The 27,883-nt window shown below is 37.9% G+C and overlaps 1 protein-coding gene and 1 non-coding gene across 2 annotated transcripts in view; both read left to right on the top strand.

Moving 5' to 3' along the window:
- Window positions 1-27,883, top strand: part of POU6F2 (POU class 6 homeobox 2) — a 460,076-nt gene that overhangs the window by 122,754 nt on the left and 309,439 nt on the right. The window contains exon 2 of the mRNA XM_037056530.1: window positions 25,062-25,153. Within this exon, the coding sequence (XP_036912425.1) occupies window positions 25,062-25,153 (92 nt within the window). The remainder of the gene's footprint in view (window positions 1-25,061; window positions 25,154-27,883) is intronic.
- On the top strand, window positions 18,484-18,646 carry LOC118994026 (U1 spliceosomal RNA). The gene has a single exon (XR_005067985.1). It is a non-coding gene; the product is annotated as a U1 spliceosomal RNA (small nuclear RNA).

The raw sequence follows: 27,883 nt of genomic DNA, 5'->3' as shown, positions 1-27,883 counted from the left end.
GTTTTCTTTCTTTGTTGTGTCTCTATCTGGCTTTGGAATTAGGATGATGCTGGCTTCATAAAAAGAGTTGGGGAGTTTTCCTTCCTTTTGGATTTTTTGGAATAGTCTGTGAAGAATAGCGGTTAGTTCTTCCTTAAAAGCTTTGTAGAATTCTCCTGTGAAACCATGTGGTCCAAGGCTTTTGTGTGATGGGAGTTTTTTGATTACTTCTTCAATTTCATCTGCTCTTATTGGCCTGTTCAGGTTTTCTGCTTCCTTTTCGCTGAGTTTTGGAAGATGATGTTTTTCTAGAAATTTGTCCATTTCACCTAGATTTTCAAATTTCTTGGCATACAGCTGTGCAAAGTAATCCCTTACAATCCCTTTTATTTCTGTGGCATCAGTTGTAATCTCTCCTCTTTCATTTCTGATTGTGTTTATTTGGGTCCTCTCTCTTTTTTTCTTGATGAGCCTACTTAAAGGTTGTCTAATTTGTTTATCTTTTCCATGAAAACAACTCCTTGATTCATTGATTCTTAGAATTGTGCTTTTAGTCTCTATGTCATTTAATTCTGCTCTGATCTTGGTTATCTCCTTCCTTCTACTTGTTCTGGGCTGTCTTTGTTGTTTTTCCTCCAGATCTTGCAGGCATCCGGTTAAGTTGTTTGTTTGAAATGTTTCTATCTTCTTTAGGTGAGCCTCTATTGCTATGAACTTCCCTCTCAGGACTGCCTTCACTGTGTTCCATAACTTTTGGGTTGTTGTGAGTTCATTTTCATTTGTTTCCAGAAAATTTTTGATTCTTCCCTAATTTCAATCTTGACCCATTCTTTGTTTAATAGCATACCATTCAGTCTCCATGATTTTGGGTGTTTTGGGTTTTTTCCTGTGGGGTTAGTTTCCAATTTCAGTCCCCTGTCACCAGAGAAAATACTTGGTATGATTTCTATTTTCCTAAATTTGTTGAGTCTCATTTTGTGTCCTATCATGTGGTCTATCTTTGAAAATGTTCCATGTGCACTTGAAAAGAATGTGTATTCAGCTTCTTTGGGATGAAGGGCTCTATATATATCAATTAGGTCCATTTCATCTAGAGTGTTGTTTAATGCTGCAATATCTTTGTTGATATTTTGTTTGGAAGATCTGTCCATTTTTTTGACAATGGTGTGTTAAAATCCCCTACTATAATTGTGTTGCTGTCAATATCTTTCTTGAAGTCCTCCAGGATTTTCTTTATATATTCGGGTGCTCCTGTGTTGGGTGCATATATATTTACGATGTTAATTTCTTCTTGGTGGATTCTTCCCTTGAGTAATATGAAGTGACCTTCTGGGTCTCTCTTCATGGCCTTGTTTTTGTCTATTTTGTCTGATATGAGAATTGCTACCCCAACTTTTTTTTCTTGTCCACTTGCTTGGAAAATGTGTTTCCATCCTTTCACTTTTAGTCTGTGGTGGTCTTTTGACCTGAGGTGCATCTCTTGTAGGCAGCATATGTGTGGGTCATGATTTCTTATCCATTCGGCTATTCTATGGTTTTTGATTGGTGCATTTAATCTATTTACATTTAAGGTTATTATTGAAAGGTACTTATTCATTGCTATTTATGTACCTGTGTTCCTCCCCGTCTTTCTCTTTTCCTTAATGCAGCCCTTTTAGTAATTCTTGTAGAGCTGGTTTTGTGGGGGCATATTCTTTTCGACTTATTTTGTCTTGGAAGCTCTTTATTTGGCCTTGTATCTTGATTGAGAGCCTTGCTGGGTAAAGTAGCCTTGGCTGTAGGCCTCTGTTTCTCATTACTTGGAATATTTCTTGCCATTCTCTTCTTGCTTGGAATGTTTCCGTTGAGAAGTCAGTAGTCAACCTTATTGGGACCCCCTTGTATGTTACTTCCTTTTTCTCCTTTGTTGCCTTTAGGATTTTCTCTTTGTCTTGGAGGTTTGCCATTTTAATGATGATGTATCTTGCAGTATGCCTCTTTGGGTTCCACCTGCTTGGGACTCTCTGTGATTCCTGGATTTGTGTGACTTTATCTTTCCTCCACTTAGGAAAATTTTCCGTTATTACTCTTTCAAGTAGGTTTTTCTATCCCTTGTTCTTCTTCTTCTCCTTCTGGTATTCATATTATTTGGATATTGTTATGTTTCATATTGCCCTGCACTTCTCTTAAATTCTCCTCATTTTTTCTGAATCTCTTTTCCATTACTTGGTCCGTCTGGGAGATTCTTTCTATCCTGTCTTCAATCTCACTTATGCGATCTTCCCCCTCATGGATCCTACCCTTCATACCTTCTACTGTGTTCTTCAGTTCACAAATTATATTCTTCATTTCCTCTTGGCCTTTACTGATGGTTTCTATTTCCTTTTTCATGTTGGTATAGTTTGTAGTTTGCAGAGAGTTCATTGTAACTCCCCTGTAGTTTCTGGTAGCTCATTGTAAGCTCTTTGAATTTCCTGATAACCAGTGCTTTGAATTCCACATCTGATAGTTGATTTGCCTCTATTTCATCTAACATTCTTTCTGAGGCTTCCTCCTTTTCATTCATTTGGGGATTGTTTCTTTGTCTTCCCATTGTTTGTGATACTCTTCTTGTTGTCCTCCGCTTCTTAAATTGATCTGTTCTGGTTCGCTGGGTTTATGGTGTGAACTTCTGTGGTAAGTTGCCTGTGAGATTCAGTGGTGCAGTCTCCTGCAGGTTTCTTGGTGTTCTCTGCTTCCACCTACTCCTTTCTTTATTGTGCGTATGTGATCAGTTAGAGGGGGAGGCAAAATGGTTTATGATAGCAGAAGATTATTTTATGTTATTATTATTTTATGTCAACCCAGCTTGCCACTTTTAAGAAAGGGTGGACATAAGTTAAGTCTCTTGTTGGGAAGGGGAGGCTTGTGAGTTGTATCTAAAAAGCAATGTGGTTGCAGGTGGTCATATTTTGAGGTAAGGTGAGAGTGCAGGTTAGTAACTGGGTATAGTGTGTCAGTAAATAGAGTAGTAGAATTCAGGAACTTGTAAGGTGGTCTGAGGTCCAAGAGATGTGTTATGAAGTATTACCATTGTATAGAACAGCTCTTATTTGCAATAATATTAGAGCAACACTGACATGATAGATTCTATGTGATCTGTCTAAATGGGGGTTATAGAGCTTGGGTAGTATTCCAAAGGAAAGCAAGTGAAGTATAGAAAATTAGCAATACACTGTGGAGGAAAGAGCAGTGGGAACCTGTCAGGTAGTACAATATAACCAGCCAGGACTAAGAAACCTGTACAGAAAGAGGAGGAATACAAATATATTCTTAAAATAAAAAAAGTAAGAATAATGCAACAAAATAATAATACACCTAAAAGAAAACTAAGCAGCACACAAACAAACAATCCAACACACATACACACACACACACACACACACACACACAAAAGTCAGGAGAAAGGAGCAATAAGCGGAAAATTTGGGAAGAACGGAAGGACTAAAACTGGACAAAAAGAAAAAGAAATGAGGGACAGAGTATTGAAAAATAGAACAACAATACAGTTTAAAAGATATAAGATTACTTAAAAAGGAAGTTGAGAGAGGAAAAAAAGGGAAGGGGAAAACACACACACACACACACACACACACACACACACACATACATAAAAAAATACACCCTTCCTTTGTCCATTTCAAACTGTCCAAACCGGTTTTTCTGGTTGCAGCTGGTCGGGCCTCTCTGAGGGCAGGTATGCAGGTGCACGCAAGTGCATGCGCTTTAACCAGGCTACCTGGATTGGGATGTGGGCGCCCACACCCCTGGGAGGCTGCCTGTGTCCCTCGGTATCTGGCACTGTCCTTCTCAGTCCCGTGGTGGGACTCAGATGTTCCCACTCCTCCCCTGGATGGGTGGTTGAGTGGTTGGGCTGTGAGGCAAGCTGCTGTGGCAGAACACCTCAGTTCACTTTCCAATAGAGACTTCTCCACAAAGCCTGCCTCTCAGCCCAGCCCAATCCCAAAAGATCGGCAACGACAGTGTCCTTCTTAAATCCCCTGGGCTGGCGGGCTGGTGGGCTGGTGGGCTGGTGACCACAGAGTCCTCAGTTGAATAGGGCCCTCCGCCCTTGCCACCCTTTACATTAACTTAAGCCCACAGGTCTCTGCCCCGTATTACCCAGCCTGCCTAGACAGGGATGGGGGGAGTCAGTTCTCTCCCACGGACCCTGTAGCAGACCCAGGACTCCCACGGAGACTGTTGCTGGCCCACTGGGTGCCGGGCCTCTGGAGTTCCCTCCGCCACAAGCACCCTGGCCCTCGATTCAGACGGGGCCTCTGTTTCCCACTGATGGTGCCAGCCCAGATTGCCCGCCGCTTCTTGTCAGTACTCAGGCACCGATGGAGGTCCTCCACCTTGGGCGCTCAGAGGGTGAAGCCCACCACCAAGGAGGCCCAGGGCGCAGCCGCTTTTATCCTCACTTGCGTTCTGGAGTCCTTGCCGACCTGTAGCTGTCTGGCTCCTCTGTCACACTCTCTAGTCTCTTATTTTCATAAATGTTGGGGAATTGTTGGTTGATTATGCTGTTCTTCAGTAGATCCGCCTGGATTTTCTACCAGATGCACGGGAGCTGGGTTCCCTCCATCCTACTCTGTCACCATCTTCCTATTTTCTTATTTTTATTATGTTTTATCTCTTAACTTCCTTTTCCTCTTTCTTCTTTCATTCCTTCTTTCTTTCTTTCCCATTTTATCTCTTCTTCCATCCTTCCTCTTTTTTTTTTTAATTCTCACAATTGAGAGGAAAAAAACCTGGCACTGTGAAAAGATCACACTTGGACCCAAAAAGGAGGCATCCTAGCAGCTGAGACAGTGAGACAAATTTCACTTTGCTACTACAGAGAACCTTCAAGTTATTGCATATTTGTATTATTACTTTTTTCATTATTCTTACATCTTTTATTTTATTAGTCTTTTGCATTCCTCTTTTTTCTGTTTAGTCTTCTTTGCTGTACTGGTTAAATTGTATTGTTTGACTGGTGTTCCTTGTTCTCTCTTTCACAGTGTATTGTTAACTTTCTGTCTTTCACTTCACTTGTGTTCCATTATCTCACTACTCAAGGCCACATACTTCCTATTCTTGTTATCCAGATCTCATAGATTCTGTCATATGATTGTTGCTCCATTATTATTGTAAATAATAGCTGTTCCACATAATTGTAAATTCACCACAACACCCCTCCCAGATCTTAGCCTACTTCATGGTTTCCTAAACTCTATTACTGATGTGGTTAACTCTATTCACCAGCACACTACACCTATTTTTTATCCTTTATTCTCACTTTACCTCGGAATCTGACCTCTCACAACCTCACTGCTTTCTAGATCCAACTCACAATTCTTCTCTCCCCAACAGAGTCTTAACTTCTCTCCACCCTTTCTAAAAAGTGACTAGTTGGATGGAATATCACAGTTAACACTATACAGAGCCAAAGAATCTTCTATCTCTTCTCTATGGGCTGATACTGTAAATATCATAGAATACACTCTTGCTGTCTTAAACCATTTTGCCTTCTCCATCCAACTAATCATAAAAAAGAGTAGGTAGAAGCTGTGAACACCAGAATATCTGCTGGAAGAGGAAACCCACCAATAAAGGAACCACCAACAGCTAACAACAAAAGATGATGAAGGATGGAGTGGAAGCAACACTAACCTCAATCTAGGACCTATCTGGAAATACAACTAAATAGTGGAGAAATTACACAGAACAAACAACTGAGCTACAGCAAGAGAGAATCCTCAAAACCTTGCACACATGAAATAACCAGCTTCAACACAATGTGCCCACACCAGCATAACAAAATACAAGAGGGGATGGACAGATTGATCTCAGTTAACCAGCTTGTGGGAAGGACCCAACAAAGAAAGACCCCCAAACAATCAAAACACAAAGACAAACACAAAGCCAACATAAACAACAGCCCAAGACCAGTGTGCTCAGGAGTTCAAGGACACAGCACCACTGAATCTCACAAGTATTCTACCATGAAAGTTCACAGCATAAACCCAGGGAGCCAGAACAGATAAATTTAAGAAGCTGAAGCTAACAAGAAGAGTCTCACAAACAATGGGAAGACATAGAAACAATCCCCAAATGAAAGGAAAAAAGGAAGCCTAAGAAAGAATGCTAAATGAAACAGAGGCAACTCAACTGTTAGATATTGAGTTCAAAGCAGTGGTTATCAGAAAACACAATGAGCTCACACAGAATTCCAGAAACTACAGAAAAACTACAATGAACTCACTGTAAGTTATATCAACATGAAAAAGAAAATAGAAACTATCAACTAGAGACAAGAGAAAATGAAGAGCACAATATCTGAACTGAAGAACACAGTAGAAGGGATCAAAAGCAGGATCCATGAAGCAGACAGTCAGATTAGCAAACTGGAGGACAAAGTAGAAAAAAGCACCCAGAAAGATTTTATAAAAGGCTTAGAAAGAATGAAGATGAACTAAGGGAAATGCAGTACAACATGAAATGTGATAATATCTGAATAAAAGGAATAGCAGAAGGAGAAGAGTGAGAGATAGAAAACCTGTTTGAAAAAGTAATGATGGAAAACTTCTCTAATTTGATGAGAGAAAAAGTCACACAAATCCAGAAACACAGACAGTCCCAATTAAGAGGAACCCAAAGAGGCCCACTTCAAGACACATCATCATTAAAATGGCAAAATTCCAAGACAAAAAGAGAATCTTAAAGGCAGCAAGGGAGAAACAGGAACCAACATATAAGGGAGCACCAATAAGGCTAGCAGCTGACTTCTCAATGGAAATATTCCAAAGCCAGAAGAGAATGACAAGAAATATTCCAAGTAATGAGAATTAGAGGTCTGCAACCAAGGCTATTTTGCCCAGCAAGGCTCTCAATCAAGACAGAAAGCCAAATAAGGAGCTTCCAAGGCAAAAAAAAATGTCTAAAAGAATACACCTCCATTAAACCAGCTTTGCAAAAGATGCTAAAGAGACTGCTTTAAGGAAAGGAATAAAAAGATTAAGAGAAAGAGGAACACAGGTAAAAAATGGCAATGAATAAGTACATATCAATACTAACCATAAACATAAATGAATTAAATGCTCCAATCAAAAGACATAGAGTAGCTGAATGGATAAGAAAATATGACTCACACATATGCTGCTTACAAGAGACCCACCTCAGGACAAAATACCTACACAGACTAAAAGTGAAGGGCTGGAAACAAATTCTCCAAGCAAATGAACAGGACAAAAAACAGGGGTTGCAATACTCATATCAGACAAAATAGACTTCAAAAAACGGGCCATAAACAGAGACCCAGAAAGTCACTTCATAATACTCAAGGGAAGAATCCACCAAGAAGACATAAACATTGTAAATATATATGCACTTAACAGAGGAGCACCCAAATACATAAACAAAATCTTGGAGGACTTCAAGAAAGATATTGACAGCAACACAATTATAGTAGGGGATTTTAACACCCCACTGTCAAAAATGGACATATCTTCCAAACAAAATATCAGCAAAGATATTGCAGCATTAAACAACACTCTAGATGAAATGGACCGAATTGATATATATAGAGCCCTTCATCCCAAAGAAGCTAAATACACATTCTTGTCAAATGCACATGGAACATTTTCAAAGATGCACCACATGATAGGATGCAAAACAATCCTCAACAAATTCAAGAAAATTGAAATCATACCAAACATTTTCTCTAACCACAAGAGACTGAAACTAGAAACCAAATCCAAGGAAAAAAACCCAAAACACTCAAAATCATCTAGATTAAATGGTGTGCTATTAAACAATGAATGGGTCAAGAGTGAAATTAGGAAAAAAATTTTAAAAATTTCTGGAAACAAATGAAAATGAACTCAAGACAATCCAAAACTTATGGGGCATAGCAAAGGCAATCCTGAGAGGGAAGTTCATAGCAATACAGGCTTACCTAAAAATGATACAAACATTTCAAACAAACAACTTAACCCTATGCCTAGAAGAACTTGAGGAACAACAAAGAAGACAGGCCATAGCAAGTAGAAGGAAGGAAATAACCAAGATCAGAGCAGAATTAAATGATATGGAGACTAAAAGCACAATTCTAAGGATCAATGAATCCAGGAGCTGTTTTTTTCAAAAGATAAACAACATCGACAAGCCTTTAAGCAGACTCATCAAGAAAAAAAGAGAGAGGACCCAAATAAACACACTGAGAAATGAAAGAGGAGAGATTACAACTGACACCACAGAAATACAAGTGATTGCAAGAAATTACTATGAAGAACTGTATGTCAAGAAATTTGAAAACCTAGGTGAAATGGACAAATTTCTGGAAAAATATAATGTTCCAAAACTCAACGAAGAAGAAGCAGAAAGCCTGAACAGACCAATAACACCTGATGAAATTGAAGCAGTAATAAAAATAATTCCTGTCACACAAAAGCCCTGGGCCAGATGGTTTCACAGGAGAATTCTACAAAACATTCAAGGAAGAGTTAACGCCTATCCTTCACAGACTATTCCAAAAAATGCAAAATGATGGAAGACTCCCAAACTCTTTTTATGAAACCAGCATAATCCTAAATCCAAAACCAGATAAAGATACAACAAAGATAGAAAACTTCAGGCCAACGTCGCTGATAATATAGATGCTAAAATTCTTAACAAAATATTGGGAAACTGCATCCAACAATACATTAAAAAATCATACACCATGACCAAGTGGAATTCATCCCAGGGATGTAAGGATGGTTCAATATTCACAAATCGGTAAAGGTAATACATCACATAAAAAAGGCAAAGAAAAAATCACATAATCATATCAATAGATACATTGATAAAAAGCATTGGAAAAAGCATTTGATAAGGTATAGCACCCAGCAAAAACACTCAGCAAAGTGGGAATACAGGGACCATTCCACAACATAATAAAGGCCATATATGAGGGACTTACAGCCAACATCATACTCAATGGGCAAGAACTAACATCTTTTCCACTAAGATCAGGAACAAGATAACGTTGTCCACTTTCACCAATTTTGTTCAATATAGTATTGGAAGTTTTAGCCACAGCAATCAGACAAGAAAAGAAAATAAAAGGCATCCAAATAAGAAAGAAGGAAATAAAACTGTCACTCTTTGCAGATGACATGATAGCGCACATAGAAAATCCTATAGACTCCACCCAAAAACTGCTTAACCTAATAAACAAATTTGGCAAAACAGTGGGATACAAAGTCGATAGCCAGAAATCAAAGGCATTTTTGTATACCAACAATGAAACAGCAGAAGCAGAAATCAAGAAAAAAATTCTATTTTATATAGCAAAAAGAAAAATTAAATACCTAGGAATAAACCTAACCAAGGAGGTAAAAGACCTGTATACAGAAAACTACACAACACTGAAGAAAGAAATCAAGGAAGACACAAACAAATGGAAACATATACCATGCTCATGGATTGGAAAAATTAACATCATCAAAATGTCCATACTACCCAAAGCAATTTATAGATTCAATGCAATACTTATTAAAGTGCCAATGGCATATTTCACAGACATAGAACAAACACTTCAAAAATTTATATGGAACCATAAAAGACCCCGAATAGCAGCTGCAATTTTGAGAAAGAAGAACAAAGTAGGAGGGATCACAATACCTGATACCAAACTGTATTACAAGGCTACTGTGATCAAAACATCCTGGTACTGGCATCAAAACAGGCACATAGACCAATGGAGCAGAACAGAGAGCCCAGAAATAAACCCAAGTCTCTATGGTCAATTAATATCGACAAAGGTGGAAGAAACATAAAATGGAGTAAAGATAGCCTCTTTAACAAATGGTGTTGGGAGAACTGGACAGCTACATGCAAAAAAATGGACAGCTACATGCAAAAAAATGAAACTTGAGCGCCAACTTACACCATATACAAAAATACATTCAAGGTGGATAAAAGATTTAAATGCAAGTCATGACACCATTAAAGTCCAAGAGGAGAACATAAGCAGGAAAATCTCAGATATTTCACATAGCAATATTTTCACTGATATGTCCCCTAGACAGGGGACATAAAGGAAAGAATAAGCAAATGGAATCTCATTAAAATAAAAGCTTCTGCACGGCTAAAGAAAACAATGTTAAAATAAAAAGAAAACCAGCCTTATGAGAAAACATATTTGTCAGTGATACCTCAGACAAGGGTTTAATCTCCAAAACATATAAAGAACTCACAGGACTTCACTCTAAGACCAGCAACCCAACTAAAAAATGGACAAAGGACTTGAACAGACACTTCTCTAAGGAGGACATATAGAGGATCCAGAGACACATGAAGAGATGCTCAGTACTGCTAGCTATCAGAGAGATACAAATTAAAACCACAATGAGATACCACTTTATACCAGTCAGAATGACCATCATAAACAAAGCAAGAAATCTATGCACTCCAATGTTCATAGCAGCACAATTTACAATAGCCAAGAGCTGGAAGCAACCTAGTTGCCCATCAATAAATGAATGGATCAAAAAACTATGGTACATTTACACAATGGAATTCTATGCAGTAGAGAGAAAGAATGATTTCCTACCCTTTGCAACATCATGGATGGAACTGGAGAGTATTATGCTGAGTGAAATAAGCCAGGCAGTGAAAGACAAATACCATATGATCTCACCTTTAACAGGAACCTAAACAACAAAACAAACAAGCAAGCAAAATATAATTAAAGTTTCTGAAATTGAGAACAGACTGACAGTGACCAGAGGAGAGAGGTGAAGGAATTTCAGGAGATAAGGGGAAGGGTTTTCAGGAACAAGTATAAAGGACACATGGACAATAAAAAGGAGGGGTGGAAATGGGAGGGAGTTGGGGAGGGATTTGGAGTGGGCTGGGATGGGAGTAAAAGCCAGACAACTGTACTCAAACAACAAAATAAAACTGAAAAAAAAAAAAGAATGTGTTATATGCATAGAATGGACCAGTTACTGAGCCTCAGAAAAGAAGAAAATTGTGCCAAATGGGACGTGGATGAATCTGGAGGACATTATGCCAAGTCAAATAAGCCAGTCACAAAAAGAGAAATATTTTGTGATTCTACATATATGAAGTCTCTAAAATAGTCAAAGTCATAGAAACAGAGAGTAGCACGATGGTCATCAGGAATTGAGGGGAAGAGTTGCTATTCACTGGGTATAATATTTTACTTATAAACATTAAGTTTATATCAGTTAAGATGAATAAGTTCTGTGGGTAAAACATTGTGCCTATACTTAACAATACTGTATTGGGCTCTGCAAAATTTGTTGAGGGTAGATCTGATGTTAAGTGTTCTTACCACAAAAATAAAAAATAATAAAATAGAAAATACAAACAGAATCCAGTCTGGGCTCTGAACGATCATTTGTTGCTTACTTACCCATGAGAACTGTCACCACCTCCTCTATAGCTGTTGTCTACCTCATCCTTATTTCTAAATTCCTCTTATATACACATCTGTGTTTATGATCCACTTAGGAGCCTAGTTCTTTTCTGGACACACCTTTAGATATGACTTCAGCCATGTGTAGATTCATAGGCACCAAGTGAGTCATTTTGGCCAAAGCCATCACTGCCAGACATTGTCCTGAAAATGATACCATCTTTTCTGAAGTATAAACTCTTTCATTCTTTCCCACTTGCACCTCACACATGATGGCATGTACTTCTGTCCTGAGCTCTATCTGTCCTGTGTCTGATCCCTGAGCTGTGTCTGTCATGCCCCTACCACAGAGTTTTTGTAAACCACTAGGAGCATTTGCTGTCAAGTTCTGCCCCGTGTTGTCTCTGTGTCCCTCTCCTGACACACTTGTAGGCTGTACTCGCTCTTGAGGCATTGATGATATTTGAGACTAATGCTTAGAATCTTGTCAGATCAAACAGCTATAACCACATTTCCCAGGCCCGCTGCCTGGAGTGCCACTGGGTGACATACAGTTATACGCCTAGCAATTTAGACCCCAAGGGTGGGGCTCTGCCTCCCTGCAAAAAGAGTGATAATGATGAGAAAACTCACGTGTATTGAATGTTTATTATGTGTCAGAAACTATGATAATGCACTTTATTTATGTGGATTATTGTACTTAACCTTCACTTTGTGATGGAGGTACATTTTTATTTCAATTGACATATGATGAAACTTAGTCCAGAAAGATTAAGCTATTTGCTTGAGGTCCTATGTCTGGTAAGTGGTAGAAACAGGCACTCTGACTTCAGAGCCTGTGCCCCTCACTGGAGGGCTATCATGCTCTTGTCACTCTCTCCTGGTGCTGGCCTGGACTGCTGCCTGGTCTCCTGATAGAGGTGTCTCCTTGACAACCCACTCCACCCCAAACCCTTACACCCCCATTTCTAGACCTAGTTTTCCATCTGAGAGGTAAGGGCCATGGTAGGGATGTCTATTGGATTTCACTCAGTTGCAGTATTTACAGGTCTTGCTCCCATCAATGTGTAGGATGAGAAGGAGAAGAGTAGACCAGGTGCACAGTGACTATGCCTGTGATCTAGGGGACAATGAGGGCAGCTGAAGCAGAGAAGGGGATAGTTGTCAACAATACTGGAGTGCAGGATTTGGGATTTGGTGGTTGTCTGCAGGTGAGGCATAGAGACCAGGCAAAGGTAATTTGGAGATTTGTTTATTGAGCATGTGTGATTATAATGATGAACATGAATGGAAATTGTACAGTTAGGAGGAAGTGGAGCCACTCTTTTTTTTTGGTGCCTTTGTGAGATGTGCTGTTTAGAAATACTAGACAGGGACTCAGAAGAGTTTTTAAATGTAGCTAGAAGTAATCATTGTTTCTCAGTATTACTGCATTTTCTCCTGTACTTGAATTCATTCTTGTGTATCAGCTGTATATAATTTTATGGGCTCCTCTCAGGTGTCCTCTTACTAGATGATATCTTCTGTGGCCACATGCCTTCCTCTTTCCTTATTTATCTACATCCATTGTGATTGGATAATCAGGTCAATGTCGGCTGTGACAATATTCCAGTTAAGAATTGATAATATAGCCATCATTGTTGAATATTTACTATGTGTCAGGCACAATGATGGGCTCTTTCCACTCAGTAATTTCTACCTCCATTTTATAGTTGAGGAAACTTAAGATCAGAGTCATACACATAGCACATGTGATGCAAAAATCAAAGTGTAAATTGTCCTGACTCCACACTATATTGTGGGGAATATTATTTTTAAAAACTCATGTTTCCTTCTTTTAATGAATTCTAGTTATGGACTCATGTAGATAATTTTTTCCGAAATTTTAAGACTCTGATCCAGATATACCTCACTCTGCCTCACATTCCTTTTCTTGCTAAATAAAACTTCTATAAATATATGGTTACATTTTCCCATGGATTCTATTACTTCAGTGTAGGCCTATTGATCAGAATTAGTTCTAGACTAATACCACTCTGCTTCCAAACCTCCTAGGAAATGCAACTTTCAGGCAAGCCAACTAGAAACTTATCAGCTACCCTCCTTTAGCAAACACATCTAGGAGAAGTTAGCTCTTCATTATCAAGTGCTTCCTCTTTACAAAAAAATTATGTGGTAGTTAGCTTAGGTAGCATCTTCCACATCTTCTTCCTGGTTTGGAGTCATGTCCCTCAAACCAAAACTTGTACCTTTTAACTGAAAAAGAGAAAAGCAGCCCTGATGTCTAGGAGCTGGCCTGGCACTTGCAGTTGGGCCTTGTTGCCCTCCTGCTGAACACAAACAATTTCATAGAACACCAATATCAGACAAGGCCACTCTGACCATGATGGATTGGAAAAAAAACAAGGTCACTCCATCACTGTGTCTGAAGACAAAAATACCAGGAACATTATCCAAATCACAAAATGACCAAATAGCACATCCTGGCTAATGTGCCTGAATACCATTCTTTCGCAAGAACATTCTTTTCAATGTTCTTTCACAGCTTTAGCCTTGCTTCACCTCTCTTATGTTCTAAACAAGAACTATTAAAATACCCCATCCCAGGAGTATGAGGCCCTGATGAACATCAAGGTCAAGCTGGAGGCTGAGATTGCCACCTACCACCGCCTACGCAAAGAATGGGAGGACTTAAATTTTGTTGACATCCTGGACAACAGCCGCTCCTTACAAACCACCCAAAAGACCACTACCCACAGGACTGTGGATAGCAAAGTGGTGTCTGAGATCAATAACACCAAAGTTTTGGGGCATTAAAGGCAGCAGAAGTGGGGCAGGAGGCCAATGAAAAGTTCAGAATTCATTGAGAAAAAACAACAAAAAAGAATTATTAAAATACTTATTTTTTAAGAAATTTTTAAAGATTTTATTTATTTATTTTTAGAGAGAAGGGAAAGGAGGGAGAAAGAGAGGGAAAGAAACATCAATGTGTGGTTGCCTCTCCCACGCCCCCTACTGGGGACGTGGCTTGCAACTCAGGCATGTGCCCTGACTGGTAATTGAATGAAGAATTATTAAAATATTTAATAATAAAATTGCCCTCACTTCCAAAGAGCATCCAAATTTTGAGGATATTTTAGAGGTTGTGTAAAATTTCCAGTTTGTTCTGTTTCTATTCTCTGTGCCAAATTTTACAGATATATGAAGGCCAATAAGTACTAGTGTATTCTGAGCTACAAAGAGAAACTGTTACACATTTGAAACTGTCATGTAGTAGAGTTAAAATGATGATTTAAAATGTTCTAAACAAGTTCTGTGAAGCTTTGTTCTATTTGTCTTTAAGTGGACCAAAATCTTAAGAACAAGAGGACAACAAAATAATGATTTGCTAAAAAAATTTAAAAATCTGAACTAAATCTGTTAGTGATATAACACTCTGATTGCACTCAAGTTAATAGCATCTTGAGCAATAGATACTTTTTCAATTACAGTAATGCTAGGAAATAAATAGCATAAGTGAGAGCCAAATGGTCAGGGACACATGAATTGGACTAGTTGTTTGACCGTTTGTTTTTTTTTTATAACCAACTTTCAGAGAGGGAAAAAAATCTAACCAGTAATCTATTGATGGGCCATTAATTTGAGTTTTTATAATTCTAGATCTACTTAATCTTATTACAGATGCAATGTTTTGATACTCTATCTCTGAGGAAGATTTTGTAGCACTCAGAAGTTTGTTCATAGTGAGTCATGTGACATCCTTCCCTTTGCTGGGGCAAGAAGAAGAACCCACTTTCACCAATCTTAAGCTGCACACAAGAATGACTGCAAATGCTACCCTTTTGGAGTATCGGTGTAGAAATGCATTTTTATTTCAGCTTTAAGTGATTTAGCATTTTTATTCCCCCCTTTTAAAGTAGCTCTCTAGCTACTTTTGGAAAATGTGGTGTTCTGAGAGCAAATGACCGAAATGCATAGGCCAGACTCGTCTTTATGGACCCTCACACGTAGAAAAGCAAAGATATGGATATGAAAGAAAATGTTATAAAAATTGCCATAAATTACAGAGCAAGGATATTGGGCTACATTTGGCTTCAGTTTTATTATATTTTAAGGATAAATATGCACTTTTTCCCTTTAAGACAAGTTATTCCTGCTGTGAACTTCTTTACTGGGAGTCCTCCCACCAGGTGCACAGGGTGAGGGTGGTTAAGGATTATTGCTGTGATTGAGAGTATTCCTTGTGAACAGTTGCTTTTCCTATATTCTCACATATGCTCACTCCAACATTTGTGAGGATAAAAGGTATTTTAGGTAAATTTATACCTAAATGCTGCTCAATTAAAGGAAGGAAGGAAAGAAGGAAGAATAGAAGTAAAGAAGGAAGGAATGGAGAAATAAGAAAGGGTGGAGGGAATGAGAGAGGGATGGAGGAAGAAAAGGAAGAAAGGAGGGAGGGAAGGAGAGAAAGGAGTTATAAACTCCAAACACCACCAGGAGATTTTGTTTCAATGCAGATTCAGAATCAGTGGGCCTGTGATCTGGGTGGACTGAGACCTGTGGGCCCACTTTTCTTCTAAGGTACCAGGTGGTGCTGATGTTGCTGGTCCAGAGATCACGCCTTGAATAAGGAGACCCTAAACTAAGAATACAGGCATCGTTTATGCCATTTACTTCCTCCATCACTCACTTTCTCAGACCTGGACCTAGAGGTCTCTGGAGTCAGGCTCACTAGAAAAATATCTGAAAAACACAATTTCCATCATGGCATTGGGTATTTATTGTGTTCTGTCTCCCTGAAACATTGTACATGATGCATAGTGTAATGTAGTCTTGGAGTCTAATAAAACTGGCTTTGAATTCTGATGCTATCACTCACTAACTGTGTGATCATACATGAGTTATTTAACTTATCTAAACCTTAATTTCCATGTCTATAAAGTGGGAATGATAATCCTGACAATAATAGGACTCCTGTGGAGATTAAATGAGAAAATGTGTATAAAATACTGAGCAAAGTATCTGACCCATAGTAAGTTTCACTAAATGGTAGCGATAGGAAATATTTGAGCAGTATATAGTCTAGGTGAAAAAGATGTGGCCTTCCATTAATCAAATTGCTCAGAATATAGTTGCTTTTGTCACTTCTTTCTTCTGTAAAACAAAAATGAGTTAACCTCTCTAAAGCTTAGTTTCCTGTATAAATGGACACAATAATCATAAACTCCTTATAAGGTTATTGTAAGAGTTGACAAAATAATATATATAAAATAATTAATGCATTACCTGACACACAGAACTTTTTATACATAAAGAAAATTGTGTGATGTCTCTAAAAAGGGAATTGAGGGGAAAGAGGAATTGTTTAGAAGAAACACTTTAAAAGTATTCGGTCAGACACTGCCTGTGCCTCTAGGAGCAGAAGGAGAGGGCATACTGATTCCTCAGATCCTACCATGTCCACAGAAGCTTCCAAATGCTGTGTGATAGATCAGTGTCATAATAAAAGACACTGGTTGAAGGGGAAAAATGTCCAATGCAGTGAGTTTTTTATCAGGCTAAATTTCTTCAGTTTAAAGCATTGTCCTGCAAATGGAGAGCATATCCTTTGGGAAGAGGGAAGGACATTAAACTGTCTTTATTGTATGATCATGTGAGTGTATGGCAATTTTTAATGATGTTTTTCCTAGACAAAATTAAACACAATTATTACTTACTTATTTAATTTGACTGCCCTACCTATGAATTCTCAAAGTCTGGGAAAGTCAATGTTCTATGGTTATCTAGTCGCCTGCTCTTTGCAGTCACAGTGTAGCTACCGCACTGGGGGTCTCTGAGATGTTGTACCATTCCTATTATCAGAAGTGACTGTAGCCAGGGGCCATCATTTCCAACTGAAATAATGTCTTTTTCTGTTGTAGTTCATGGTTAAATCATATTCCGAATATTGTATTGGCAGACTCCTTGCTGTTGAAAGGTTGTGCTGAGTTCAGATCTCTGGAAAGCAGCTAGGTCTGGGAGAGCAGGGGAATGATACATCACTGTGATTTTCATTGAACTGATCTGAGCCCAGAGTTTGGGCTCTTGTTACTATGGCATACCTCTCCCCATTGCATCCCCTCTTTTTCACACTTGGGTTGCCAGATTTCTATGTGGGTCTGCTGGCTAAGAGTCTCAATAAACTGAAAAAAGCTTAAGAATTCATGATGAGGTTTTTAATGGGACAGCCTTTAAGGCTTCTAGGTCGCAAAGAGAGCCTTGCAGATAAAGAAAACAAATCTGAACATTGCTGGAAGAGTCTGGAGGGCTGGATATTGCAAAAAGAAATACAGAGACTTCTGACCCTACCAGTTAAAGCCCATAGTACTAATAACACGGGTGTTAAGAAAAAATGGACTGTTTTCCCTTCCTTCCCTTAAGCTTCATCTCCCCAACCCCAAACATGCATCACACACATATACTTACACACTTCACCTAAGCCAGTACCTAAATTTTAAAGGAGATTATTTAACAGTGTGAACATTTTCAAGCACATTTAAAGTCACTTCTAAGTAATTCTTGCATGTTTTACCAAAAGTAGGTAACTGGGGAGAACTTTAAAACAGTTAATTACATTGCCTTGGAGAATCTAGATGATGTCCCCTTGTCAAGTATGTTGATGATCCAGCAGTCAGGAGAGAAAATCTTTGTTTGTTTTTACTAGTGAGAGTGTAACACTGTTAGGAAACTAAGTCTACAACTGAGAAAAGATATGTGACACCTTCTATATGTTTTCTCTTTTGAGGAATCCATGCCTCATCTCTCCATTATTGGCATAGGTAACTGAAAATTAATAGAAAATAAAATAGTATTTGCTCTTAATTTTCCACCAAATGATATAATTATGTGGCCATTAATAATGATGTAATATAGATGCATGATGATTTATAAGTTTAATTTCTTATTGGGAAAAAAGCCATGTCTAAATTCCTCTGTAGACACAAACACTCTTTTTAAAATTTATACTGATTTGGAAAAATAACTCTTAACAAAGTTGTAAAGTTAGGTGTAATTATTAAAAATTTGAGGACTCCATACTTACCTGGCAGGGGGTATGCCATGATCACAAAGGTGATTTTCCAAGGGTGAGGCTTATCCATTGCACTCCAGATGTGCTGATCCATGCAACTTCTCCAAATGTGGGAAACTTGACTGCATAATTTGTGGTAGTGGGGGACTGCATTTGTGCTGCCTGCTGAAAAAAAAAAAACTAAATAAAAATTTGAGGACCCTTTGTAAGGAGGTCCTCAGATAAAAATTAGTAATACAAAATTGTAAGGAAGCTAAATACATATGACCTACAGGCACACAGAGCTCCCAACCCAGCAGGTTTAGTGCCTGAGGTCACCATCTTGCAATTCTTAATAATTTATTTTTGTGTGCTTTGTGAGTAGTCTGATGGGACAACAGGAGCATGTGGGAGGATATGTGGCTTGGAACAGCTAGTGGCCCAGATGCTCCTTCCTCATCTCTTCTGGAGGGGGTGAGTTCTTGAACACATGCTCTCTGCCTCTGACACTCCAAGACCCCTGGAACCCTAAGTATGGCAGTTACCTTCTTCCTTCTGCCTTTTGCAGTGGTCCAACTCAGTGTGCAACTCAAAAGGGGCTTCATGTCCACCCCTGATTCAGGTGTCCAGTGCATCCCAGCAGAGAGGTCGCAGTCCTCTGGCTTCACCCATCTGCCATGGATCAGGGTAGCCACACTTAGGAAGAAGAGACTGACTTCCAGGCCCAGACCAGAGACCTGTATTTTCATTTCGTACTGAGCCCCACAGATTATGTAGCTGTTTTTGATGTAGGAGTGGGCATGGACGAAGCATTAGAAAGGAAGCTCTGTAGATGGGCATAAAAGCACAGGGTAAAATAACCTTGGTATCCACAGGGTTATGCCAGAGTCCTATCAATCAATTGAGAGCAAAGACTTCATCCCTGATTGAGCACAATGTGGAGCATTTCCCCTGACAATGATCTTGTCAGAGGAAGAGTCTGTTTCCTGGGAGAAGTGTGTTGAAATGAGCAAGCCTTCTTAGATTAAAAAAAAGGCTTTTTTAGATTATGCAAAATATTCTCAGGTGGTTTAAAATCTGTGTCTAAATTATTTCCATTTATTCTGATACATACCTCTTCATTTTAACAATACCAACTCACAACTCACATAAATGCTGACTTGCATATATACATACATGCCAAGGCCCAGAGGTGGCCTGCAGAAGATACAAAATTGAGTTTAAAAGAATCTTTGCTTCAAAAAAGCTTAAACTCTTATAAACATAGCAGTAGTTAGGAAAAATCCATACCCCAAAGCTCCCTATATGCCAACAGCATGTCATGGAATTTTGCCTATGTTTGATGACTCTCTCCTTTTTTTATCTCTTTTTCAAAAGAAAGCATTTATAGAAATTGAGAACTTTGCTGGACTGGATATTACAGGACTTCATCTCTTCTTTTATTAAATGAATGTAAAAACAATGATTAAAAAATTGTTGGAGGAAGACAGTGAAATTTCATAATAAAATGCATTTAAGGAGTCTTCTATACCAATGTAGACTAAGTCTACATGTACAAAATCAAGCAAATATTGAATAATTTTGGTAAATATTACAAAAACATTTTCAGATAATCAAGTCCAAATAAGAGATTTGTAGGGTTTCTTGTTATGCTTTATCTAGATATCCCAAATCTCACTTTGACTTTTTATGCAATCTGTGGAACCTTTAAATAAAGATCAGCAATTAGAACCACTTAGGACCTAGACCCCTTACACAGAGAAAACTAGACTTCCCTCTACCAGAGGCTTGGTAAGTTACCTGCTAGAAGAAGAAAAGAGTCCATTTTGCATAATTAATGTAATCAGACATTCTCTGTTCTCCAAATCTCAGTAGGTGAAATTATAAGTACTTGACAAGAAAACTTACAACAATATACAAACCCTTATGTGAATAAATGAATGTTTGATTTTCAAGTGTGGTTAATTACTTTAGAGTCTCGACTTCCACTAGACTTCTGTATAGTGTTCTGTACATAAATATGTGTGTGACCAGTATCATAAAGAACTTCCCACTGGCAATAAAACTTGACAAACATTGGCAATATCTCTGAAAAGTCTTTTATAGACATCTTCACTAAATGCCAAGTCCCTCCTTGGCATTTAGTAATCTTGAAGAAAGGGAAGTTTAATTGAGAGGGGACTTCTGCCCTGCTTATTTGGGTTCACATGCCCAACATACAATAATGCATTCAACTGTCCATCTTATAAACCCTTGTATCACCTTACTCACTGGTGAAAACCACGAACAATGGGTAAGAAAGGTATGAATACCAGGAAAAGCTGAGGGATCCTCCCAATGTTCATGTGATTATGTTGTGCTAATGCATAGAGGACAGAAACCCAAAAGCTCTCTGCAGAACACGAGTCATTAAAAATGCATCAGTAATTAACAAGAGAATATGGTGCACTGAATGGGGTGGCATGGCCACCACATGGGAGAAAGTACAAATGGTTTATTCAGGGTGAGCAATTCATATTTGCAATTCTGTTTCCTTCGCAATGCCTTGGCCATTGAATCTTCTTTGCAAAGGTAATGGGATAATGCTCCAGAAAGGAGAATACCCTCTCAGGATTAAAACTGTTTTGTTTGTTTCTTAAAATGACTTATTTGGAAGTCAACTCCAAAATGGGAGGAGGGTAGGATTTAAAACTCTATACTGGAGTACACATCTATCATACTTTAGAATAGCTAAGCAATGCTGAGCCTAGTTTGCCTTCGTTAATGAAAAATCATTATACCAAAAAATATAAAAGTAACTTGCTATGAGGAACAAGTGATGGTCTCTCAGGAACTCTGGCCTCAAGTTCCGTGGAGAAGGTGGAACTTGTGAGGCTCTCTCCTGAGAAAGGCACTGAAGGGAGGAGTCCAGGGCCTCACTACCACCCCTCTTGGTTCTGCAGGTAAGTCCAGTCTCTCCAGGGCATTATTTTCTCTCATGGTCTTCAATCACTAGTGGAATTTTATAAAACACACATTTGAGCCACCCCTTAGATGATCTGTTAGTAGCCTCATGAGAGATGTGAACTTCTGCATTCAAGAATCTCTGCAGAGCATTCTGATTCACAGGCCTGGGTAAGAACTACTGGTCTAAGCCAAGTTCTGTGTGAGAATTTGGAAGCCATTTGGCAGTGTCTTTCTGTTCTATTTTCTGATCATGCTACTGTAGACTAAAGGAAGCATTATATATGGACATCTCACTTTGTAGGCTCCTAAAGTCCCAACTATTTAGTTCCTTTCCTAACATTCATCAAGCAGTATAGAATATGCAGTTAGGGTGGTGTGTGAGGGAATGCTCATTTGTACACATAGGGACAGGAGTATGTATTGAGTTGACTTGAGGCAGGTGAATATTACAGGCAAATTAAATAATATTAAGTATGATATTAAATACAAAATAAATCTTGTTAAATAGGATAGTCAAGCGAAATAGCAGATATGTAACAAGTATGCATTGCTCCAAAAATTTACATATTATTCATCTAATCTTCACAACAGCAACCCTATCAGGGAGGTACTATTATTTTCCCAGGTTTTTATAAGAGGAGGCTAATACATAAAGAAAAAGGAAAAAAAAGCTCAAGTTCACATAAGTAAAGTGGCAGATCTAAACTTAAATGCAGGCAGAGTTTAAAATTTAAGAGTCCTTGCCTTTAAACTGTATATCAAACTACTTTTAATATCTAAATTGGAATTGACATAGAATTTGCCTATAAGCTCATAATTTAAAGATATTTCCAAGGTTTATACCAAACAACAGTAAATAGGTGGCTGTCAATACCTCTCTTGAAGGAATTATACCACCTTCCAAATTAAAAGCCAAGCCTCTGTTTCTGTTGGGTGATTGTTCAATTGACATGAGTAAAATGCCGACACACTAGGGCTGAGCATAAGTGGTGAACTAGTGAAAACAGTCCCTGCCCTACTGGAGTTCACAGTTGCTGCCTGAAAAAACACTATTAAATTCAAATAGAACACAGAGAACTTTCTGGACATTCTGGGTCTCCAGAGAGGTAACTCTTTTCCTAGCATCCTGGTCAGAAGGAAGCTACCCAACCCATTTTAAGTTCATATTTTCATGTCTGTGTGCGGGGAAATAGCTAACCTCAAATTCTTTCCTAACATAGGCTAAGCACTGCTTCAAATCTCTCTGAAACCCTTAGCCATGTCATTTATTCATCTGACTGTTGGATTCTTCCACTGGCTCTGGGAAGACCCCTGATTTGGGAGATGCCTTACAACCAGATAGATTAGTTTGTGGTCCTACAAAGTTAAGCGTGACACATGCACTTGGGACAAATGGAGGTGTGCATTAAAAAGAAACATTACTTTTTGATCCAAGCTGGAAAGCATACATAATCTCCTCTAGAACCTGTGAAAGACATCATTTTACACATAAAATTGTGTGCAATTGCCCTGTACTGCACTAAACATGGTTTTTGAAAATAACAAGCCTTAAAACAAGCTGCTGTATGCCAGTGAGGGCCTCCAGCAACAGAGAATAAAATATAAGCAAATGTGATCTGTGTAAAGTTACGGGTAACAGACACACACTCTTGTTGACACAGTGCCTGTATAGGACAAATCCTAAACTTTACGATGAGATGTCATCAGGAACAGAGTACAAAATGTGTATGGTACTCCAGAAAGAAACATGAAACTGAAGGGCCTTGCATAGTATAGAATTTTTTTAATTAAGTTACATATTTTTGTGTAAAGGGTTTTTCTCTTTCTCTATGCATTGTAAAAGTCTCTTTTCACAATCTGGTGTAAACATCTATACCTGGCGAGTATGGGGAAGCAAATAAATTTTTAAAACATCTTCAAAAACTAAACTGGGTATTTAGCCATTTGAAAATTTACCTAATCTGAATATTTAACCAAAAGCATCACTTGGAGCTGGCTAGTTCTATAAAAGGACACAAAACTCTTGCTGACAATTTTAAGGTAAAAATTGGACTTGGGTATATGAGAAGAGAAGCGGTGAGATTTAAAATGCCTAATACAACTCCCAGTTTAAAGTGCCCAAGCACAATAAGTAAATCATATACAATAAATTTAGAAGAAGGGTCTCTTACACATTATGGGAAAATTGTGGGCATCTTATAATGGGTCATCTTACCCTTGTTATTAAATGACAGAAATCATTAAAATGCCAAACATATTTTGACAGAATTTGCTTTATAAAATGTCAGCAAGTCTGTGTTTTTATTAGTTTGTTCAAAATCAATTTAGAAATTTCAATAGAATGCTTGTAAGTATTCCCCAAGCAATGTTTATTCCTGACTTTCTATACACAAAAAAATTACAAATTAATCAGATTTTCAGATTTCTGCATAATGGCTTTGCACATTTATTGCTTAATCCCATTATAAAATGCCATTATGATTGACACATCGCAGTGGAGATAGAAGTCAATTGAATAATGTGTAGCAGTCAATTTTATTTGTAGCTTAATGTGCTGAAGTATTTTTCCCCACATTTCCATTATTTATAAGTCTGTCCTTTGGAAAATATATAGAAGAATTTGTTTTAAATGAGCCAATAATACCTTCTTTAAAATTTATAAGTGTGGATCATATCTTTTTTTGTCTTCCATGGCATGCTAATAAACAGAGTTGTCTTCCACATGCTATTCGTAGGAGAAATATCAGGAAAGAGAGAGAGTCTTGTTAAGGATAGCTTGGAATTGGATTTCAACCACCAAGAAAATAAAAACTACCAACTAAAACTCTTCAAAAACTGCTGTTAGCTCTATTTGTTTGTTTATTCATGTATTTATTGTTATTGCCACTATCTTACCTACTATGCTTTATTTTATCCTGAAACAAAGCACATAAGCCCACACAAAGAAACTATAATGTTTAAGAAGGCTTGAAAGCTCTGCTATTTTTGATGCCATTTCATTTTTCATGCTTTGGTGTTCAACAGGATTTCAGCAAAGGAAATAAGTTGTGTTCTATGGTTAGCATAGTGGGGCTCCCTGAAGGTAATGTGGGATTCCTTCTGTTTCAGTCAGCACCCAGGAAGTTTGCTTAAAGAGTCCTATATTCTTTTTTAGATCATCACATAAGATGACATTGAAAACTGCTTTGTTTTTAGGAAAACACATTCATAAGTTTCATTGTTTGAAGGGTATCTGGAGAAGGGCTTAAGTGTGTGATAACATAGTTGTACTTGATCATGTCTGAGACCACACTTCCTCTGGCTTTCCAAAATCAGATTTCCCAAATCTGTAGCCCACCTATAGCTGTAGCCCACCTATGCATAAAGGATGCAGTTTCCCACACAAACAGTGCATTGGGGTATCCCGTGCAAACTGATGTATAGTACAAGCCTATTAGCATTACTGATGATAGTATCATCTTCCCTGCTGTCATAGCCTGCTACCTCCTGGAATGACTTTGGCCATATTGAATGTCATTAGCAAAATTTATGCAGTTGATAAGTGATTTGAACACTGGAACTTTGATAAATTACTCTGGCATATTATCTGTGCCTTAATGTTATGTGATGTACAGGCTGGGTTGTGTGTTAAAAGAGTACCTCTCTTCTGAATTCCAGGGGCCAGAGGAAACCTGGCATTATCAGACCCAAGCACTCCTGATCAACACCAGGCCAGTCAGACCCACCCCCCATTCCCGGTTGGGCCACAGGTCAGTATCTCTCAACTGCTTTCCATTAGGTTGCATAAAGGATGATTTAATCATGAAAAGAACCAAATAGATAATAATGAGTTCAATCCAATTAACTCTAACAAAGAGAAGATGGTGATAAATATCAGTATGGGAAGCTTACTACATTATTTATTAAATACCATCAAGAAAAAGTGTGTTTGCAGAACTTTTCTCTTTTTTTACAGAAAAAATGGGTTTAGTCATTTGGAATCCTGTTTGTTTGTTTTTTTTTCTTCTTAAGACCTACTACAACTATGCTGTTGGTTGCCATGTAATTTTTTAGAAAGTAAAACTTTAATGACTGGATTGTGAAGAAAATTAAGTTACTTCAGCCTTACTATAGGCATTTTTGAAATATAAGATGTGATTTAATACAAAAAGTTAATGCAATTTTAATGCAAGTTCAGCTTATTGGGTTTGACAACATTGTACATCACATATAACCTCTGCATTAATAAAGAAAATAGTCATTATTTTTTAAAGTCTAATATTTGTTTTTCACACCCCAGTGTGGTTATGTGGAGATATAGAACACAATTGCAAAAGACTGGGCTTTTTTTTTTCTTTTTACTTCTGTCATTCAGTGTGAAGCTTTCAGAGTTCACCCTAATTTTATGGAAATGAAGCTGATATTTAAGCCTTTCTCTCTCTTTCACTGTCATTTTTGTTTCTAGAAATTTCTTATTTCTCTACACTTTGAGGGCTCACCAGTTCAAGGCTTGAAAACCCAAGTTTAGAGCTTGGGTTGGTCTTGACTTTCTTGTTCCAGCACCGGCAAGTCCCTGGATGGCTTCAAATCCCAATGTGCATCTTGGATGCCAAGAGCTCGAGGCCAGAACTCCTGAGGAGATATGGACTTTCTTATGGAAGCCCAGATGAAGTTTACTGGGAATCTCAGCAACCAGCTTTTTCTGGTTGTGCCCTTTCTGATTTCAGGCTTATGACACTGTGTATGTGTGTAAACTTACCAGGGGTAGTATGCTATAAGGCTTCCAGGTTATATGCATTGCACTGCACGGCAGACCCAGATGGTGAGAGGTGGGTGGGCACCATGACAAACTGGAGAGTGTGTGCCTGACTTTAAGCCTATAAATTCTATTTTAAAAAATACTATAGGCCAAAAGTCTCAAGTCTGTGTTCTGTATATAGTCTGAGGACTACCCACTCCCCTGCTATCTTGAATTACTTTCTTCAATGATGTAACACTAGCCATTTAAGGAGAAGTTTATAATTTTGTATTTATTTTTTAAAATATATTTATTTTTATGCTTCAGAGTACTTTTAAAAAGCACAATTAATCTTGGTGAATTTAGCAAAATCCAGCAAATGTGTTAGGAGCTAGGCCCATAGAGCCTAAGAAATGGTTCTATAAAACTAGGCTGTATGGAGTCCTTCAGAGGGCTCCCCAGAAGTAACCTTGAAGGAAGACTTTAGGAGACGACCAGAGAGTGAACTCAAACCTCCTCCATCTCATTCTGCAAATGAAGCAGCCCTATTTCTCTAGATCTTCTTCATGAATTGAGAAAATGTAATTAGAAAGAGGTGCAATGTTGGCTCTGGAGCAGCCCGTCTGGACTTAAGCCCCTTACCCCCACTAGACACTGGATTTGGGGCAAGTTACTAACCTCTCTGTATCTCAGTGATGGGATAATAGTTATTACACATACCGTGCACTAGAATGGTACTTGGTTGTTAGACACTGGGCTTTATACTCTGCCTATATTGAATTACCATTTACTTTATAGAATCATACTGCATTAACACCAAAAAGTTGAAACCCTTCCATAAGCGCTTTATATTGGTTTGTCTAAGAAAAAAATGGACATGGTTCACAAAGCTCCCAGGAGGGTGCAGTGAAAGTCCTGGATCATCTGGCCTGGCCAAGGCAGGAACTCTGTCTGTGTCACCCTGGTAAAGAGCACTCTCTAACTCAAATATGTCTGATGCCCAAAATACATACCTATAAGACTACCTTTCCATGTCAAACAATGACAATTGGCTAGACAGTGGACATAAATGTGTATTTTTAATGTTGTTTAACTGGACATAGAGTGTTAAAGTTATAACAAAGAAAATAATTAAAACATTTTATAATTTATTCACATTAAATATTTTTGTTTTTCTCAAAATTTTTTTGGATCTTGTCATTATACATATACAAGATAATTTTCCATTTTAACAGTGATTTCATTATCACTTGCTTAATCATTTTTCATTTTATTTCATTTATTCTTATAAACTTTTTCTATTTTTCTAAAAATATACCAAAATGATTCATTTTAAAGACTATGTAATACCTTATCAAACTTAGTACTCTAACAAAGTATTTGTAAGCATTTATGTATTTTAATCCTTAATGCATACTTTCATGCATTTATCTTTTTTCTGTTTGAATTATATCTTCAGCCTATATCCTAGAAGTATATTCTGAGTCAAAATGGGATGAATATTTTTGTAGCTATTGATGTGGATGTCCAAATTGCTTTTCAAAAGGCTATGACAGAGTACATGTACTAAATCCACATAATATTGTCACTATAGATTTACCAGCACTGAGTAAATATTTCATATTACTTTTGCTAATTTAATAGAAGAGAACAGAATTTAATTGCTATTTTTTAAACAAAAAACAATTCTGCAGATCCCAATGAATTTTTTTCTGGAATAACACAGAATAATTTAGCAGAGTTTCAAAGTTATAGTGGTAGA

Source organism: Sturnira hondurensis, unplaced genomic scaffold (assembly GCF_014824575.4).
Source record: "Sturnira hondurensis isolate 20B ecotype Veracruz unplaced genomic scaffold, ASM1482457v3 Scaffold0008992, whole genome shotgun sequence".
NCBI classification, from domain to species: domain Eukaryota; kingdom Metazoa; phylum Chordata; class Mammalia; order Chiroptera; family Phyllostomidae; genus Sturnira; species Sturnira hondurensis.
The sequence above is the reverse complement of the archived record's forward strand: the minus strand, read 5'-3'. Positions and strand labels throughout refer to the sequence as shown.